This window comes from Hyperolius riggenbachi, chromosome 2 (assembly GCF_040937935.1).
Source record: "Hyperolius riggenbachi isolate aHypRig1 chromosome 2, aHypRig1.pri, whole genome shotgun sequence".
Classification (NCBI taxonomy): domain Eukaryota; kingdom Metazoa; phylum Chordata; class Amphibia; order Anura; family Hyperoliidae; genus Hyperolius; species Hyperolius riggenbachi.
Genome location: NC_090647.1, coordinates 316,687,660 through 316,702,961, shown reverse-complemented (window position 1 = coordinate 316,702,961; position 15,302 = coordinate 316,687,660). Strand labels below are relative to the sequence as shown.

The following is a 15,302-nucleotide window of genomic DNA, read 5'->3' as shown; positions in this document are numbered from 1 at the left end:
CAAAGGCTGAGCAAAATTCCTCCTTCCTGTGTAGTGAATGTGTCATTTCATCAAAACTAGATGAACCTTCTCTGTGCATGCGCAGAAGAACAAAATGGCGCAACTGACCCTGGTTACAGGGTGCGATATTATGTATAAGCTTACACAAGCATATACTTACACAAGCCTCGTATACATATAAAATCTTTTTATTTGCCCATCTTAGGTACACTTTAAGGGTGCAAATCCAAAGATGCACTTGCTTTACTTTTTAATTATTTTTCACAGACCAATAAACTCAAGTAAAGGTGCACTAACTCCCCTCCCTCCTCCCCATCCCCGCATATATAGCATCTTGTCTTGTTGCATCTGAACATGCCTCACTTTTGCAGACAAAGGGTGCATTGTGCCATCCTTACTCGTGTGTTTTATATCTACAGAGTGATGATGTTAACAATGATGGTGAACCTGGCATCCTCCTTACTGCCCACACCATTACATCTGAAACCACCAGCAGCACAACCACCACCCAGATTACCAAGGTGAGATATTTCCTACTTCCTCGCATGACATAAAAGTCTGACATGGGACTTTTCACAAATGTGACCTGTTAACCTAAGGCCCTGTTCACATTGCACGCGTTGCCATCCGGATTTCGGCAACGCATGCAGGAGGCAGACACGCACGACATCAGAAGTACATAGACTGCACTGTCTGATGTTCACATTGCCTGCGTCCTGGACCAGTACGGTCCGCGAACGCATGCTGCACGCATTTTTTCCCTGAAACGCGCTGCCACGCAACACATGCAAACACAGATGGCCTGCGTTCGTACGTGTTGCCTTCCGATCGCACGGCCATCTGCGTTTGGTAATATGAACAGGGCCTAATACTTGACAAAGGCCGACGTGCCGAAACGTTCTGTTTTGTGGTTGTGATACCACTAATAAATTGACCTATAATTGCTAATTCCATGATGGAGACCCAGTCAGTTTCTTCTTTTGCTGTGTATCTTCCCACCCTGTGGCATCCAGGTTCAGGCTGGTTGACTCCCTGGTACTGAAAAACTGCAAGTAGTTGGAGTATTCAGATGGCCTAGACTTTCTGAAACAGTAAAAAAAAATGTCTGTACCTGTATGAAGTTGGAAGGCACGGAGGACGCCATCCGCGCCCTCCGTGCAGCTCCGCCGGGTCCCCGCTGCTTATGCTCCCCCCGGCCGGACCCCGACCCCACAGCCCGGGTCGGGCTCTCCTGCCTCCTCAAATATGGCCGCCGGAGGAGGCCGCGGCTGCGCAGTCCGCACCGACGCGAGTGCGGCTGTGCAGCTCTAGGGCCTCCCTCCCTCGATCCACGCTACGAGGAAGGGGGCTACATAGCGTAGATCGGGGAGGGAGGCCCTAGAGCTGCGCAGCCGCACTCAGTCGGTGCGGTCTGCGCAGCCGTGGCCTCCTCCGGCGGCCATATTTGAGTAGGCAGGAGAACCCGGGCTTTGGGGTCGGGGTCCGGCCGGGGGGAGCATAAGCAGCGGGGACCGGCGGAGCTGCACAGAGGGCGCGGATGGCGTCCTCCGTGCCTTCCAACTTTATACAGGTACAGACATTTTTTTTTTTACTGTTTTGGGCTCGTAAGTCCTTTAACCTAATATGTACATTCACTACGACCTTCAGGAACTCGGCAAGAATCACATTTTAGCACTCTATCAGGTTAACCAGGTTTATTTTGTTTTACTCTTTATAAGAGAGTAGTAATATTAGAGATTGTTTCCTTCCAATGACAGCATAGGTAAGGAAAAAAGTTCTTTTGAAAATTATACACTATTCTTAGCTGTCGCGCTTCACAAATATTTTTCTCTAGGCTGCAAGAAAAAATGTGTGGTTGCTCCACCCCCACCGAGATAAAAACTATGTGAAAAGATTTTCTGCGCCTTTTCAATAATTCTAGTTACCACAATAAAAAGAAATCGCTTTTTATTAAAATTAATAAAATAGTTGTACACTGCTTCCTTTGTCAATCTTAGATCTCCATACCTACAGCACACTTTATAGCACTCCCGCATCAATCATCCATACACCCACAATCAAACCGACATCTGTTCAAAAGCCAGCACCATAAACAATAATCGATTTAGGGCCGCCCGTATATGCCCACTTGCCAGTTCATTTAGGATGCTTTTATGTATCAAGCCTGAAGTCCATCCATAATGGCGCTGTAGTGGCAATGGAAAACTTTATAAAACTCAAAATATCTAAAAATAAAAAAAGTAAAAATGAATAAATACTCTTGTGGAATTCATACAGCAGTCATATGCAGCTCGGTTTCCAGTTCCAGTTTGATTATCAATTGATGTCACTCCAATACTTCAGTTTGCTGTTCACATAATACAGGGTATTTGTCCGCAGTAAAAAAAAAATTGCATGCAGACTTATGTAATACAACTCCACAGCAGGTTTGTCAACATAACTCACGTGTCCCACCGAGATAGGAGAGGAGGGAGTTCCAAAGATAAGATGTCATCCGCGGCTTTCAAACAGACTCATTGGTCCCGGCCGTGGACACCCCTGAGTCTGGAGCCGCTGAGAGTCCTGGATCGCCGTTCCGACAACCGGAAGTCCTTGGGGGACGTCACCACACTCGTAGGACCAATCAAAGCCGACTAGTTTTGACAGGCACGCCTGTATTCTTCAGGGCATCTCCTGATTGGTTCCTAGACCCCTTCATTTATTCCTATGACTCCACCTCCTTCTCCCGTCTCGGTCTGAGTATTTAGATTATCTTGTTACGTATTATTTAACCCTTTTGGGGCTAAACTGTTTAAAAGGTATATCCACTCTGTTTCCTTTTTAGACATTTTCTTAATAAAGTCGCCACCACTCCATTCCTTTTCCACTTGACATATAGCATAAAACTTAAATGAAAATGACCTCCCGGATAAGTTTATAAAAACTTGTGCAACTAAGTGACCAAATGTATAGTTATGTAGCCATGGCAACCTGCTGTTGGCAAATTGAGTCTAATCGTATTGTCATATAAATCAAACTTGGTTTACTCTCTGCAGACTGTGAAAGGAGGTATCTCTGAAACTCGGATAGAGAAGAGGATAGTCATTACCGGAGATGGAGACCTGGATCATGATCAGGTAATAAAGTTAAATACTGACTTCTTTTGAACGGAGCCTTCCTCACATTTATGCAAATTATTTATAAAATGATCATCCTCTGATAACATCAACATGTCACATGTCACCAGGTTTTGGTTCAAGCAATTAAAGAAGCAAAAGAACAGCATCCTGACATGTCCGTTACCAAGGTGGTTGTACATCAGGAGACAGAAATAGCTGAGGAATAATCCCAACAGGTAACTAGTGGCTCACAGATACAAACCCTCACAATTAAAGTGACACTGAGGCTAGGTTCACAGGGGTCAGTTACTCACGCGGTCTAATGTGTTAAAATGAGTGTGAACTGCAATGGAGACTGGACATAGACTTTTTAATACAAAACATGCATGCAGCAAGTTAGAATAATGTGATCAGTTACAAGTGTATGTGCTGTGAGCTGGCATACAGAATTATTCTGAAATGCAACTGACCACTGTTAACAGGGCCTGAAGTGAAAATAAACTCATGAGATAATGAATTGTATCTGTAGTATGGATAATGAATAGAACATTAGTAGCAAAGAAGAGTCTCCTATTTCTATTTTCAGTTATATAGCTTTTTGGGTTTGTTTGTTTTTTGTAACATTGCATCAGACTGTCATGTTTGCAGTTTTCAAATAGCACTCTGTATTTAAACTATGAAACCAAGCAGAGCTAATGATCATTTTTATTATTATTATTTAGCATTTATATAGCGCCGACATATTACGCAGCGCTGTACAGTGTATATATATATATATCTTGTCACTAACTGTCCCTCAAAGGAGCTCACAATCTAATCCCTACCATTGCCATATGTCTATATTATGTAGTGTATACATTGTAGTCTAGAGCCAATTTTAGCGGGAGCCAATTAACTTATCCGTATGTTTTTGGAATGTGGGAGGAAACCGGAGTGCCCGGAGGAAACCCATGCAGCCACAGAGAGAACATACAAACTCTTTGCAGCTAGTGCCCTGGCTGGGATTTGAACCAGGGTCCCAGCGCTGCAAGGCTAGAGAGCTAACCACTACGCCACCGTGCTGCCCAACATTCAAACATTCCTGCAGTAAAACATTCAACAACCAAGAAGCAGTGAGAGACAAGTTGAGATAAGTGCTTCAGAAAACAGTACTGTGTGACTAAAAGTTGGGTCAAAGAGCTCAGAGAAGTGATTTTGCACATATAACAACCCTACTGGAAAACCATATGAGTTTTTTGGTACAATATTTATTGGCTGTACTACACATCCAATTCATTATATCATAAGTTTATTTTCGCTTTAGGTTTGCATTAAATGTTGATACTTCTCTGCTCATTTCTGTTAAATGGCACAGAGGCTCGCAGTAATAAACGCACACTTGGTATCAGGGCCAGGTTTATTAATAAGGAAAGTAGATACATGCCTGTAGGCAACTGGTGCTAAAAAGGTGGCTTTATGGCAAGCCCTGTCCCCTACTCTGCCTCCTGTTCCCTGCCTGGTCTTTCTCCTTGCAGAGTTGTGCACCATTACTTGCCACTTATCTGTGGCACTATGTATGTAATATGGGACACTAATTCTGTAAGGACTTTTGAATGACGCTGCTTCTTTCAATTTCACTTTTGTCTGCTTATTTTTTTCTGTATTTACCAGGATAAGGGGAATGTAACCTAAGGTCTGGAATCTGGTGAGGAATGGGGTTTAGGGCATGCATCCACCAGGACCAAATGCTGCATGAATCTGCAGCGTTTCCCCCGGTGTTTTGGGCGGGGATACACTGCTTATTTCTTCTATGGCTTGCGGTGTGATGCTGGACAGCATGTCGCAGTGTCCTGCAGCACGCACCCGGTTTTTTATAGCCGTGCATGGCAAGGCTAAGTGGTTTGGATGCATACTGGCATCCTGTAAAAAGCACGCCGGCTCAATGGAAACTGGCTCTAAAGGCACCAGGTCTTCTGTGCCTATAGGTTCTTCACATGTAAATCCACCCCGCTTAGTATTAAAGCCATATTTGAGGCGCTCTTAGAAACTTACATATGGGAAATGTGTACTGTTCCCCATTGCTGCATGCTTAGCTTAAATTTGCCTTAGCAGCAGCCTTACTTGCTAGTTAGCTTTGTTTGCCACTAATCTATGCATGTAAGCCCATCAGTCCCATTGGCACCCTCCATTCTGGGTTAAGGAAAAGCAAACTTCTCCCTCTGGACTAGAGCAATGGCCATTTGGGGGTGGGATGACTTTCCTTTACATGCAAGCTAGAGTTAATAGAATCCCAATAACCATTTCTAGTTGTAATGTTAAATCCTTTTTATATAAACCAGAGTATTTGCCATCATGCTTGTATTTAAAGGGAATGTCCAAGCAAAATAAAAAAAGAGTTTCACTTACCTGGGGCTTCTACCAGACCCATGCAGCCATCCTGTGCCCTTGTAGTCACTCACTGCTGCTCCAGTCCCCCGCTGGCAGCTTGCGCATTGCGTACATTTTTATGCATTCCTGCTAGTGCAGGAACATTAACACATACATTTTTATGCGTTAGTGGTTCAATGCGTAAAAATGTACGCATGGAACCAGTAACGCGTAAAATGTATGTGTTAATGTTCCTGCACTAGCGGGAATGCGTAAAAATGTACGCAATGCGTCCCGCCGACCTCCGAGGTCGGCAAGCTGCCAGCGGGGGACTGGAGCAGCAGTGAGTGACTGCGAGGGCACAGGATGGCTGTGGGGGGCTGGGAGAAGCCCCAGGTAAGTGAAACTCATTTTTTTATTTTGCTTGAACCTTCCCTTTAAGCCCCTAGAGAGTTTGTTTTATAAGTAATTGTGCAAGTATACTGCATAACCAGTAAGGTGGCCATACATCTGTAGACTTGGCAGTCGATCGACCACCAGATTAGATAATTATCGAATTGGCCACCAAGAGCATGTCCTGTAGACAATTCGACCAATTTCAGGCGGAAATTGGTTGCATTTATCAGTCGGACATGCTGGAAAATCTCGGGCCAACATACTCGATTGGGTGTGCGGCAGTAATGGCGTACTTTAATCAGGAACGCGACAGAAACCCCCTGCCGCTATCACCTTTAGTGTTTTATGTGGCCCCCCGTGCGTACTTCACCTGTCACGCCGTCCGCACTGGGTGTCTATGCCCTGTTTCCGTATTCGGGCCCCATGTGACTACAGGTGCCCCACAAACTAGAACATCAACAACCGCGTGGGGCACAAATGCGGAAGTACGAGGTAAAGTATAACTGCACGGGCACTGGGGGGAGGGGGCAGGCAAGGTGGCTTCACAAGGCCGATTCCAGCAACATTTCATGCAGAAATCAATTGGGAATCCTCCTTCGGTTTATGGCAACCAACAGATCTCTCTCTGATCAGATTGGATCAGAGCAACTGTCTTTTATTTGATCAGCCCACAAAATCACTAGATGTATGGCTACCTTTAGTTGCCACATCATGTGTTAGATCTCAGAGGCAAAAGAGTTACTTCTGCATTTAAAACGTTTTGTAGACTTGTCTTGCCTGGACATGTTAATAATTTTGGCTTGCATGCAAATGTAATGCTGAACTATTTAGAATTGGGCCAAACAATTGTACTAGTGTTCTACAAACCGCACACAAGATTCCTTACTTAGCTAACTCAGGCCAACATTTATCTGTAGGTAAAGTGATAATCCAAATTTGTTGAGAAACAATCCCTTCGGTTCAGCTCTACAGATTGCCACTCGATATTTCAGATTGCATACCTTGCTTCTGAGCACACAATTGCCAATCCAGCATTTAATGCAGTTCTCTTCATACCATTTCTGTTTCTGATAAGCTACTTTAAGGCCCCCTTTCACATCACGGTACACATCACGGACTTCTGAAAGTGCACGTTAATGTCTTTTTCTTTGGTCACGCCACGACTATAATGCGTTGTGCAACTTTTTGCTGCGTTGGTTCTAAATCGCACCGCCGGGAGCGCTCTGTGTAGGCTCAGCACTTTTGTGCCTGCGCAGAACGCTCCAGGCCACAGGAGCATGAGCGATGTGGCCATGCACTCGTGCATGCACGGTGGTGGCAGGCCTCGTTGCGCTGACAACTGCTACTGAGGGTAGACTGGCTTGGGGCGGAGAGCGGGGCGAGGGACACAAAGGCTTCCAGGGGTGGGAGGAAACCCCAGGTCCTTTAAATGATTTGTGATAAGACTATGATGGATAATTCACTCAGCGGATCTTCACATTCACTCAGCAGATTTCTGCTAAACATTTGTAGGAAAAATCTTTAAAGAATGCTTAAAGTGAACCTCCGGACTAAAAAATCTACTCAGCAGAACTGAAAAGGCTTGGTCTTTCTTTAACCGTTTCACAGCATCAGAACTTTGTTTTTCTTACCAAAGCATAATTTTTAGCTGCATTTTTAGCTAAGCTCCACCCATCAAAAAAACTGCCCAGTCTTTTTTTTCCCCTGATGCTGTGCAAAGCATGATGGGATTTCCTATGTTGTTGTTCACGTTGCCTAGCAACTGGGAGGGGTGATCAGCACACAGGACAGTTGTAACTGTGTCTAATGCTCCCTGTCACCTCCTTTCAACCAAAAAGATGGCTGCCCTCATGAAATCCAACCTTTGCCTGTTCTTTTAAAACATGGTGGTTAAGAGATTATATTACCTATCTATTTTAATTACCATAACTAATGTAACTTAATGACAGTATGTTTGTTTAGGCTGAAGTTCCTCTTTAAGTACCGGTACTTGTTGAAGTAATCTAGTCTTTTATTTTTGCAGATCTTCATCTCAAGCCTCCAGTGGGACCACAAACATAAATATATACTTCACAGAAAACCAGCAAGTTTCCCAACAATGCCCCCACCCCTGGCCATACACTGCCGCAGAGACGTGGCAAGGATCACCATGACATCCTTCATCTCATTCTCTTCTACAGCAATACTTTTGCTTACTTCACAAACTCAAACCTTTCTAACAAATGCCGAAAAGCCTCCAAACATGAGGGGCACAGAACTGGACACAGACAATTCTTTATAAAGCTTAACATGTCTTCAATTCTCCTGTAATGCTTTGTTGCATACTGTGAATGATGAATGTAACTTGTGCATCTGCTCCACAGAAAATGTCATTTTTAACACTGTCAATGATGGTGACATGTGTGGTCTTCTTATAACAGTCTTATCTTTAGTATGGAAGTGAGGAGAGACTGCGTGGTGCTATAGCTTGCAGTGCTGATGTTGGATTTCATGTCCAAGATAGGAGTGAAGAAGAGTTTGTGTATGTCATCTTTGTCTTAATTAGTTCCTACAAATGATGTACCATTAAATTTACACTAGTGTCACTCTTTGTAGGTTGTAGTCCAGGTCACCACCCCTAGTTCTCTTTACTGTCACCCAATCTACTGATTGCTTTTTTTATTCTCCAAGTTTCACGTTCCAGTGGTAGAAACAGATTGTGTTCCTGCCCTCTGTCTTGTATCACTGCGTCCCTGGAGCCGGCCAGTCAGCATCCCTGACCCCAGAACCCTTATTGAAGACCAAAAGAATGAGGCAACGACACAAATGGCCCAATGCCGCCATTTGTGTATGGAGGATTGGGACATCGTTTTCTTTCCCTATAAGGAAAAAACAGTGGTGAGGGTCATTAATAGAGATGGTCAATGAGATGCAAATGACTTATACTTGCATTAAAATTTCATGTAAATAGTATGCAGGTTAAAATTAGAACAATCATAACTTCCTGTTTGTTGTGATTGGTCCATGTTCAAGCGGCATACAATTGACATGAAATTTGAATGCAAGTAGAACTTATTTGCATCTCATTGACCATCTCTAGTCATTGAACTGAAACAATTGTGTGTGAAAACTGCTTTTTTAGCCATTTTGTTACATTTGCTATCATTGGATCTCATTCAAAAGATAAATGAAAAACAGGAAAAAAAAGAAGACACAGACCTCACAATGTATTATTTTCTACTTTTAAATAATGAAGGATATTTGTAAATGTGGTTTAATTCAATTTTTATATATGCAGATGAATTGTGATAAGTCGTACTTTAGCATATTTTACTGGCTTCTGAGGTGTGAAAAGTACATTTTCATGATGTTGTTGCAAGATTACACATTGAAGTAAATATTTGTAGCTTCTGAAATGTCTGTGTGTTTTTCTTTTGTGAAAATGGTTTAAAGACGGATTAATCCAAACATAGAACGATCAGTTGAATCAAATTAAGTAAAATTAAATCAAGATAATAGTTTAACCACTTGAGGACCGTAGGCATATAATCCCCCAGCCGCTTGTTTGTGGTTTTTGATTATTTACTTTTTTAGACATTTTACTATTCTTATTTATTTATTTTCTTATACCTCTCCCCCTGGCAGCCAATCCCAGCGATCGGCTCTCATAGACATCAGCCTATGAGAGCCAATCGCTCTCTGAACCTCCCAGGGGACAGCTGGCTTGCACGATCTCCTGCAAAACACGCCCCAGGACTGCACGCCAATTGGCGTTAGGCGGTCTTTAAGTAATTAAGAAGCAAATTTTCTAGGGCAAATGTGCTTGGAACTGCAATACAATTGACTTTCTCTTCTCTGTAGATTCTGTTGCTGGGCAGGACAGTCAGATTTCACCATATGGCATACAAAAGAAGAAAAACTATATATGCCAGACTTCATTTCCCAGAATCCTAACAGTACAGTAGAAATCAAATGTCATTTACATGAGAGGTAGGATTTATTGTTTACACGAAGCAGGCATAAAACTGTATCTGTTGTCAAAAAAAAATAATCAGGAAAGAGACTAAAGCCCACCACCTGATCCATGTAGACCATGTATTAAAATGCACAACTGATTAAAAATATCTCTGGTTATAAAAGAAGAAATAGAAAGCACACCAAGAGAAGGACTCACTTCAGTTGAGGAGTCCTGATGTTCCTCTACACCTTCACCAAGGCCTTATGCTTCCACTTGTCATCCTCAAGCACCCCGATTCTCCTCACGTCACTGAAAATGTCAAGCACCACCACCTTGACAGAGGCAGGAGATACCTGGAGCCCTACCAACCCAATCTATGTTAAACAGGGCAGCCATCAGGGGGGGACAACTGACACTGCAGTGAGGGGCCCAGGGCTTCTGGGGGCCCTACCCCCCAAAGCTCTGGAAGGGCCGCATGTACTGGCTGCGGGCCTGTGGCTGGCTAACAAGCACACCACATTCCAGCACTGAGAGACGAGTGACATCCGCGCTGGAACATGGGGATCAGATGAGTGAGCCCGCTACAGCAGACTTTCTATACTGGGGCACCACCTATATCTGGCTACAGGGCTACCTATACTGGGCCACCACCTATACCTGGCTACCTATACTGGGGCACCACCTATACTTGGCTATCTATATTGAGGGCACCACCTGTACCAGGCTGCCTATGCCGAGGCACCACCTATAGTTGAATACCTATACTGGGGGCACCTGTATCTTGCTGGGCTATACTGGGGCACCACCTATAGTTGGCTACCTATACTGGGGGAACCTATACCTGGCTACCTATACTGGGGCACCTATACCTGGCTAGGGCAGGGGGACGAGCTGAGACAGAAGGGGACAAGAGGTAACACAGGGGGATAAAAGAGGCACGGGGAACAGAGGCACGGACAAAAGAGGCACAGGAAGAAAATAGATGAGACTGGAACACAGAGGGACACAAAAGATGCACAAACTGAGGTGAGACAGAGGAGGATAAAAGAGGCACAGGACACGGGGTGGGGTGTCTAGTGGGTGGGCACAGCAACCAGTGGGTGGAACCAGGGAGGGGGGCCCAAGCCTGATGATGTGTGAGGGGCCCCAAAATTTCTGATGGCAGCCCTGATGTTAAACCTACCAACCCAACCTCTATGGTAAAAGGAGAACCAAGCAGAAAGTGGTCCCTGGCAGGGGCGGGACAAGGTTCCCCAGCACCAGAGGCTGAGACTCCAAAGTGCGCCCCCCCCACCCGTGCCCCATTCAGTACACACACACGCACACACATAAACACACAGTACACATACACACAGTACAAGCAGTACACACACCCACACACAGTACACATACACACAAGACACACACAGAGTACAAAAAGTACACACACACAGAGTACAAGCAGTATACACACACACACACAGTACACACACACACACAGTACACACCCACAATACACACACAAAGTGCAAACAGTACACACACACACAGTACACAAACAGTACACACACACACAGTACAACCAGTACACACACACGTACAGTACAGACACACACACACAGTACAGACACAGAACACACACAGAGTACAACCAGTACACACACACACACACAGTACAACCAGTACACACACATATACAGTACACACACAGAGTACAACCAGTACACACATAGAGTACAACCAGTACACACACACAGAGTACACACATACAGTACTCACATTCTCTCTCTCCCCCTCTACTCCAATTACTCCTCCATACCTGCTTCATTCAGGCATGCATGTGAAAACAGCCGTGTCCCCCTCCTGACCTCTTCAGTCATCCGAGGTCTTGGCGTTTACAGTGCTATCAGGCACTGTCCCTCCCCCGTCCAGTCCAGGCACAGCTTACTCATAGAGAAAGTCTTCAGGCAACTCTGCAGGAAGCCGACACCACTTCCGTCAGAGCAGAAGCCGGCTTCCTGCTGTTGCCTGGTTACATGATGCCCCAGCCGTGCCTGTCATCTCTGTGATGACAGCGCGGCTATTATGGAGCAGTGGGGCGAGCTTCATAGGCGGCTGACACCAGGGAGATTAGCTCAGTGCCGATGTTCCAACATTTTAGCATACCGTTGCGCCAAACCAGCAGCAGCCAGCAGACGGGTTGCACTGGGCACAAAACCGTAAGTGTCAGGAAGGGAATTGCGCCCTCAAGTGGCTGCGCTCACAGGCTGCAGCCTGCCCAGCCTCTGCCTCGACCCGTCCCTGGTTTCACACCAGTGCATTCTTTTCTAGGTTACGCACCGTCCAACAGACCAATATTTTTAGGTCTTTTTTATTTTTTTTTTTAACAATTTTATTTTAAAGAAATCCAAGTTTTTAAAAGTGCCAGTTTCTAATGATTCAATTTTTTCGCAGGTGAGTACTTATATGACGGCTATATCCCAGCCAGGTCGTCATCTGCAAGAGTTTGTATCCTCTTCCCGTGTCTGCGTGGGTTTCATCCTCCCACATCCCAAAAACATACAGATAAGTTAATTGGTTGCCCCCTAAATTGGCCCTAGACTACAATACATACACTACACAATATAGACATATGACTATGGTAGGGACTAGATTGTGAGCTCCTTTGAGGGACAGTTAGTGAAAAGACTATATATACTCCGTACAGCGCTGCGGAAGATGTCGGCGCTGTATAAATACATAATAATATTTACGGATCGTACATACATTGTCATTTTGCTATAAATTCAATATCAGATTCCATATCACGACAGAGAGGTGGGGATGATAGGGAGGGGTTATAGGAAGGAGGTGGGGATGAGGATGAATACAGTTGTGTTCAAAATTATTCAACCCCCACTGAAATTTAGAGTTTTGGCCAGTTTGACATTGATTTTGATCATTTCAGTCATCTTGTTTACAATTCAATCAAAGAGGCACTTGTAGGTCAGACAAATATAACATAACATTTATAATGAAATAACCACAAATGTCTTCTCTGTGCTCACATCATTATCCGTTTTATTCAATCCTCAAGTGACATTCATTCTTAGTACTTAGTACAACATCCTTTTCCAGTTATAAAAGCTTTTAAACGTGACGCATAGCTTGACACAAGTGTCTTGCAGTGATCTACGGGTATCTTAGCCCATTCTTCATGGGCAAAAGCCTCCAGTTCAGTCACATTCTTCGGCTTGCGCGCTGCAACTGCTTTCTTTAAGTCCCACCAGAGGTTCTCAATCAGGTTTAAGTCTGGTGACTGCAATGGCCACTCCAAAACGTTCCAGCCTTTAATCTGCAACCATGCTCTGGTGGACTTGGAGGGGCACAAACCGTTCTAATTTTGTTTCATCAGTCCACAGAACACTACCACAAAAGTTTTGGGATAGTGTTCTGTGGACTAATGAAACAAAATTAGAACTGTTTGGGCCCATGGATCAATGCTATGTTTGGAGGAGGAAGAACAAGGCCTATGAAGAAAAGAACACCTTGCCTACTGTGAAGCATGGCGGGGGGGTCAATCATGCTTTGGGGCTGTTTTGCTTCTGCAGGTACAGGGAAGCTTCAGCGTTTGCAAGGTACCATGAATTCTCTTCAGTACCAGGAGATATTGGATGAAAATGTGATGCAGTCCATCACAAACCTGGGGCTTGGGAGACGTTGGACCTTTCAACAGGACAATAGCATAGCTCCAAGTCCACCAGAGCATGGTTGCAAATTAAAGGCTGGAGCATCTTGGAGTAGCCATCTCAGTCACCAGACTTAAATCCGATTGAAAACCTCTGGTGGGATTTAAAGAAAGCAGTTGCAGCGACTGTGACTGAACTGGAGGCTTTTGCCCATGAAGAATGGGCTAAGATACCCGTAGATCACTGCAAAACACTTGTGTCAAGCTATAATTCACGTTTAAAAGCCATTATAACTGGAAAAGGATGTTGTACTAAGTACTAAGAATGAATGTCACTTGGGGTTGAATAAAACTGATAATGATGTGGGCACAGAAAAGACACTTGTGGTTATTTCATTATAAATGTTATGTTTATATTTGTCTGACTTACAAGTGCCTCTTTGATTTAATTGTAAACAAATTTGACTGAAATGTATGCAGACTCTTTACCAGTTGTTCTTAGAGCTGTGGCCTTTTTGGCTGAAGCCATGAAAGAGCTGGTCAAGGTCACAGCTCGCACTACAGTTCTTATTAATTCAGCGAGACGAGCTGTGTGGCTAAAAACCTGGGAAGGGGATCTAACTTCAAAAAACAAACTTTGTTCTATTCCCTTTGAGGGTAATTTGTTATTTGGTTCAGAGTTAGAAAATGTTTTGTCACGTTCAGCTGAAAAAGGTAGAACAATTTCCTAAACAAAAAGTCTTTTAAGGGGAAAAGACCTTTTTGTTGCTAAAAAAGCAGTCAAATGTCAATTTAATGACATTTGCAGTGCAGAAAAAATGGACCTTTCCAAAGGGAAAAGCGGGGTTCACCCCTGGGAGAACTGTGCCCCCAAAGGAAAATAAATGACTGTCTGGCGAGGGGGAGGACAACATTCTTTATTTTCAGTCAGCATGGGAGAATCTAAATCCTGATCCTTTTGTTTTAGGAATTATCAAAGAGGGTTATTGCCTTCAATTTTCTGTTTAGCCTCCCCAAAGAAAATTTATAAATGGAATGCCGAAAAACCAGACAAAGCAATGGGTCTCAAGTTGGATATCCAAAAGTTATTGGAAAAGAAAGTGATTGTTCCAGTCCTTCCAGAGGAGGCATTTCAGGGGTATTATTTTCATGGGTTTCTGGTGAAGAAAGCCAGCGGAGAATTTTGATTCATTCTTAATCTAAAATCCCTGAATCCTTAATTAGTGTACAAAAAAAATTAAGGATGGAAAGTATTTACGCTGTGAGAAGTCTATTGAGGCAAAACAAATATTTTGTATCAATAGATCTTCAGGATGCTTACCTGTACATTCCTATATTTTTCATCCATCAACGATTTTTGAGTTTCACAATCAGGAGTTGGTCCCAGGTTCTTCATTACCAGTTTCGTGCACCCCCGTTCGGGATCGCATCAGCCCCTCACATAATTACAAAAGTTCTAGCGGAGGTAATGAAGGTTTTACAGCTTCAGGGGATCTCGATTGTACCTTACCTGATACGATCTGTTGATTTTTGCAGATTCGGTATCTGGTCATTCAAACTTTGCTGCAATTGGATTGGATAGTGAAGTATCCAAAATCAGGTCTTATTTTTGTACAGGGGATAACTTTTTTTAGGTTACAAGATACATTCTGTAGAGGGAAGGATTTTTTATCCAGAAAAGATTTTGAATCTTCAGTCAGAGGTAAGATCTATTTGGGATCTTCAGGAGTCTTCTCTCTTTCAGATTATGAGAGTTCTAGAACTCTTCACATCATCATTGGCAGCAGTTCCCTGGGCTCAAGCTCACAGCAGAGTTCTCCAATCTTTACTGTTAGCAAATTGGGACAGGTCTCTGGAAAGTCTAGGTGCGTTCATTCCA

General features: G+C 43.8%; 1 protein-coding gene across 18 annotated transcripts in view; it reads left to right on the top strand.

Moving 5' to 3' along the window:
* EPB41 (erythrocyte membrane protein band 4.1) overlaps positions 1-9,235 on the top strand; it is a 228,181-nt gene extending 218,946 nt beyond the window's left edge. For all 18 annotated transcript variants that reach the window (XM_068269163.1, XM_068269169.1, XM_068269168.1 and 15 more), the window contains 4 exons: positions 420-521; positions 3,036-3,116; positions 3,227-3,334; positions 7,864-9,235. In XM_068269163.1, coding sequence (XP_068125264.1) covers positions 420-521; positions 3,036-3,116; positions 3,227-3,325 — 282 coding nt within the window. In that variant the 3' untranslated portion in view covers positions 3,326-3,334; positions 7,864-9,235. The remainder of the gene's footprint in view (positions 1-419; positions 522-3,035; positions 3,117-3,226; positions 3,335-7,863) is intronic.
* The last annotated feature ends 6,067 nt before the right edge of the window (positions 9,236-15,302 follow it).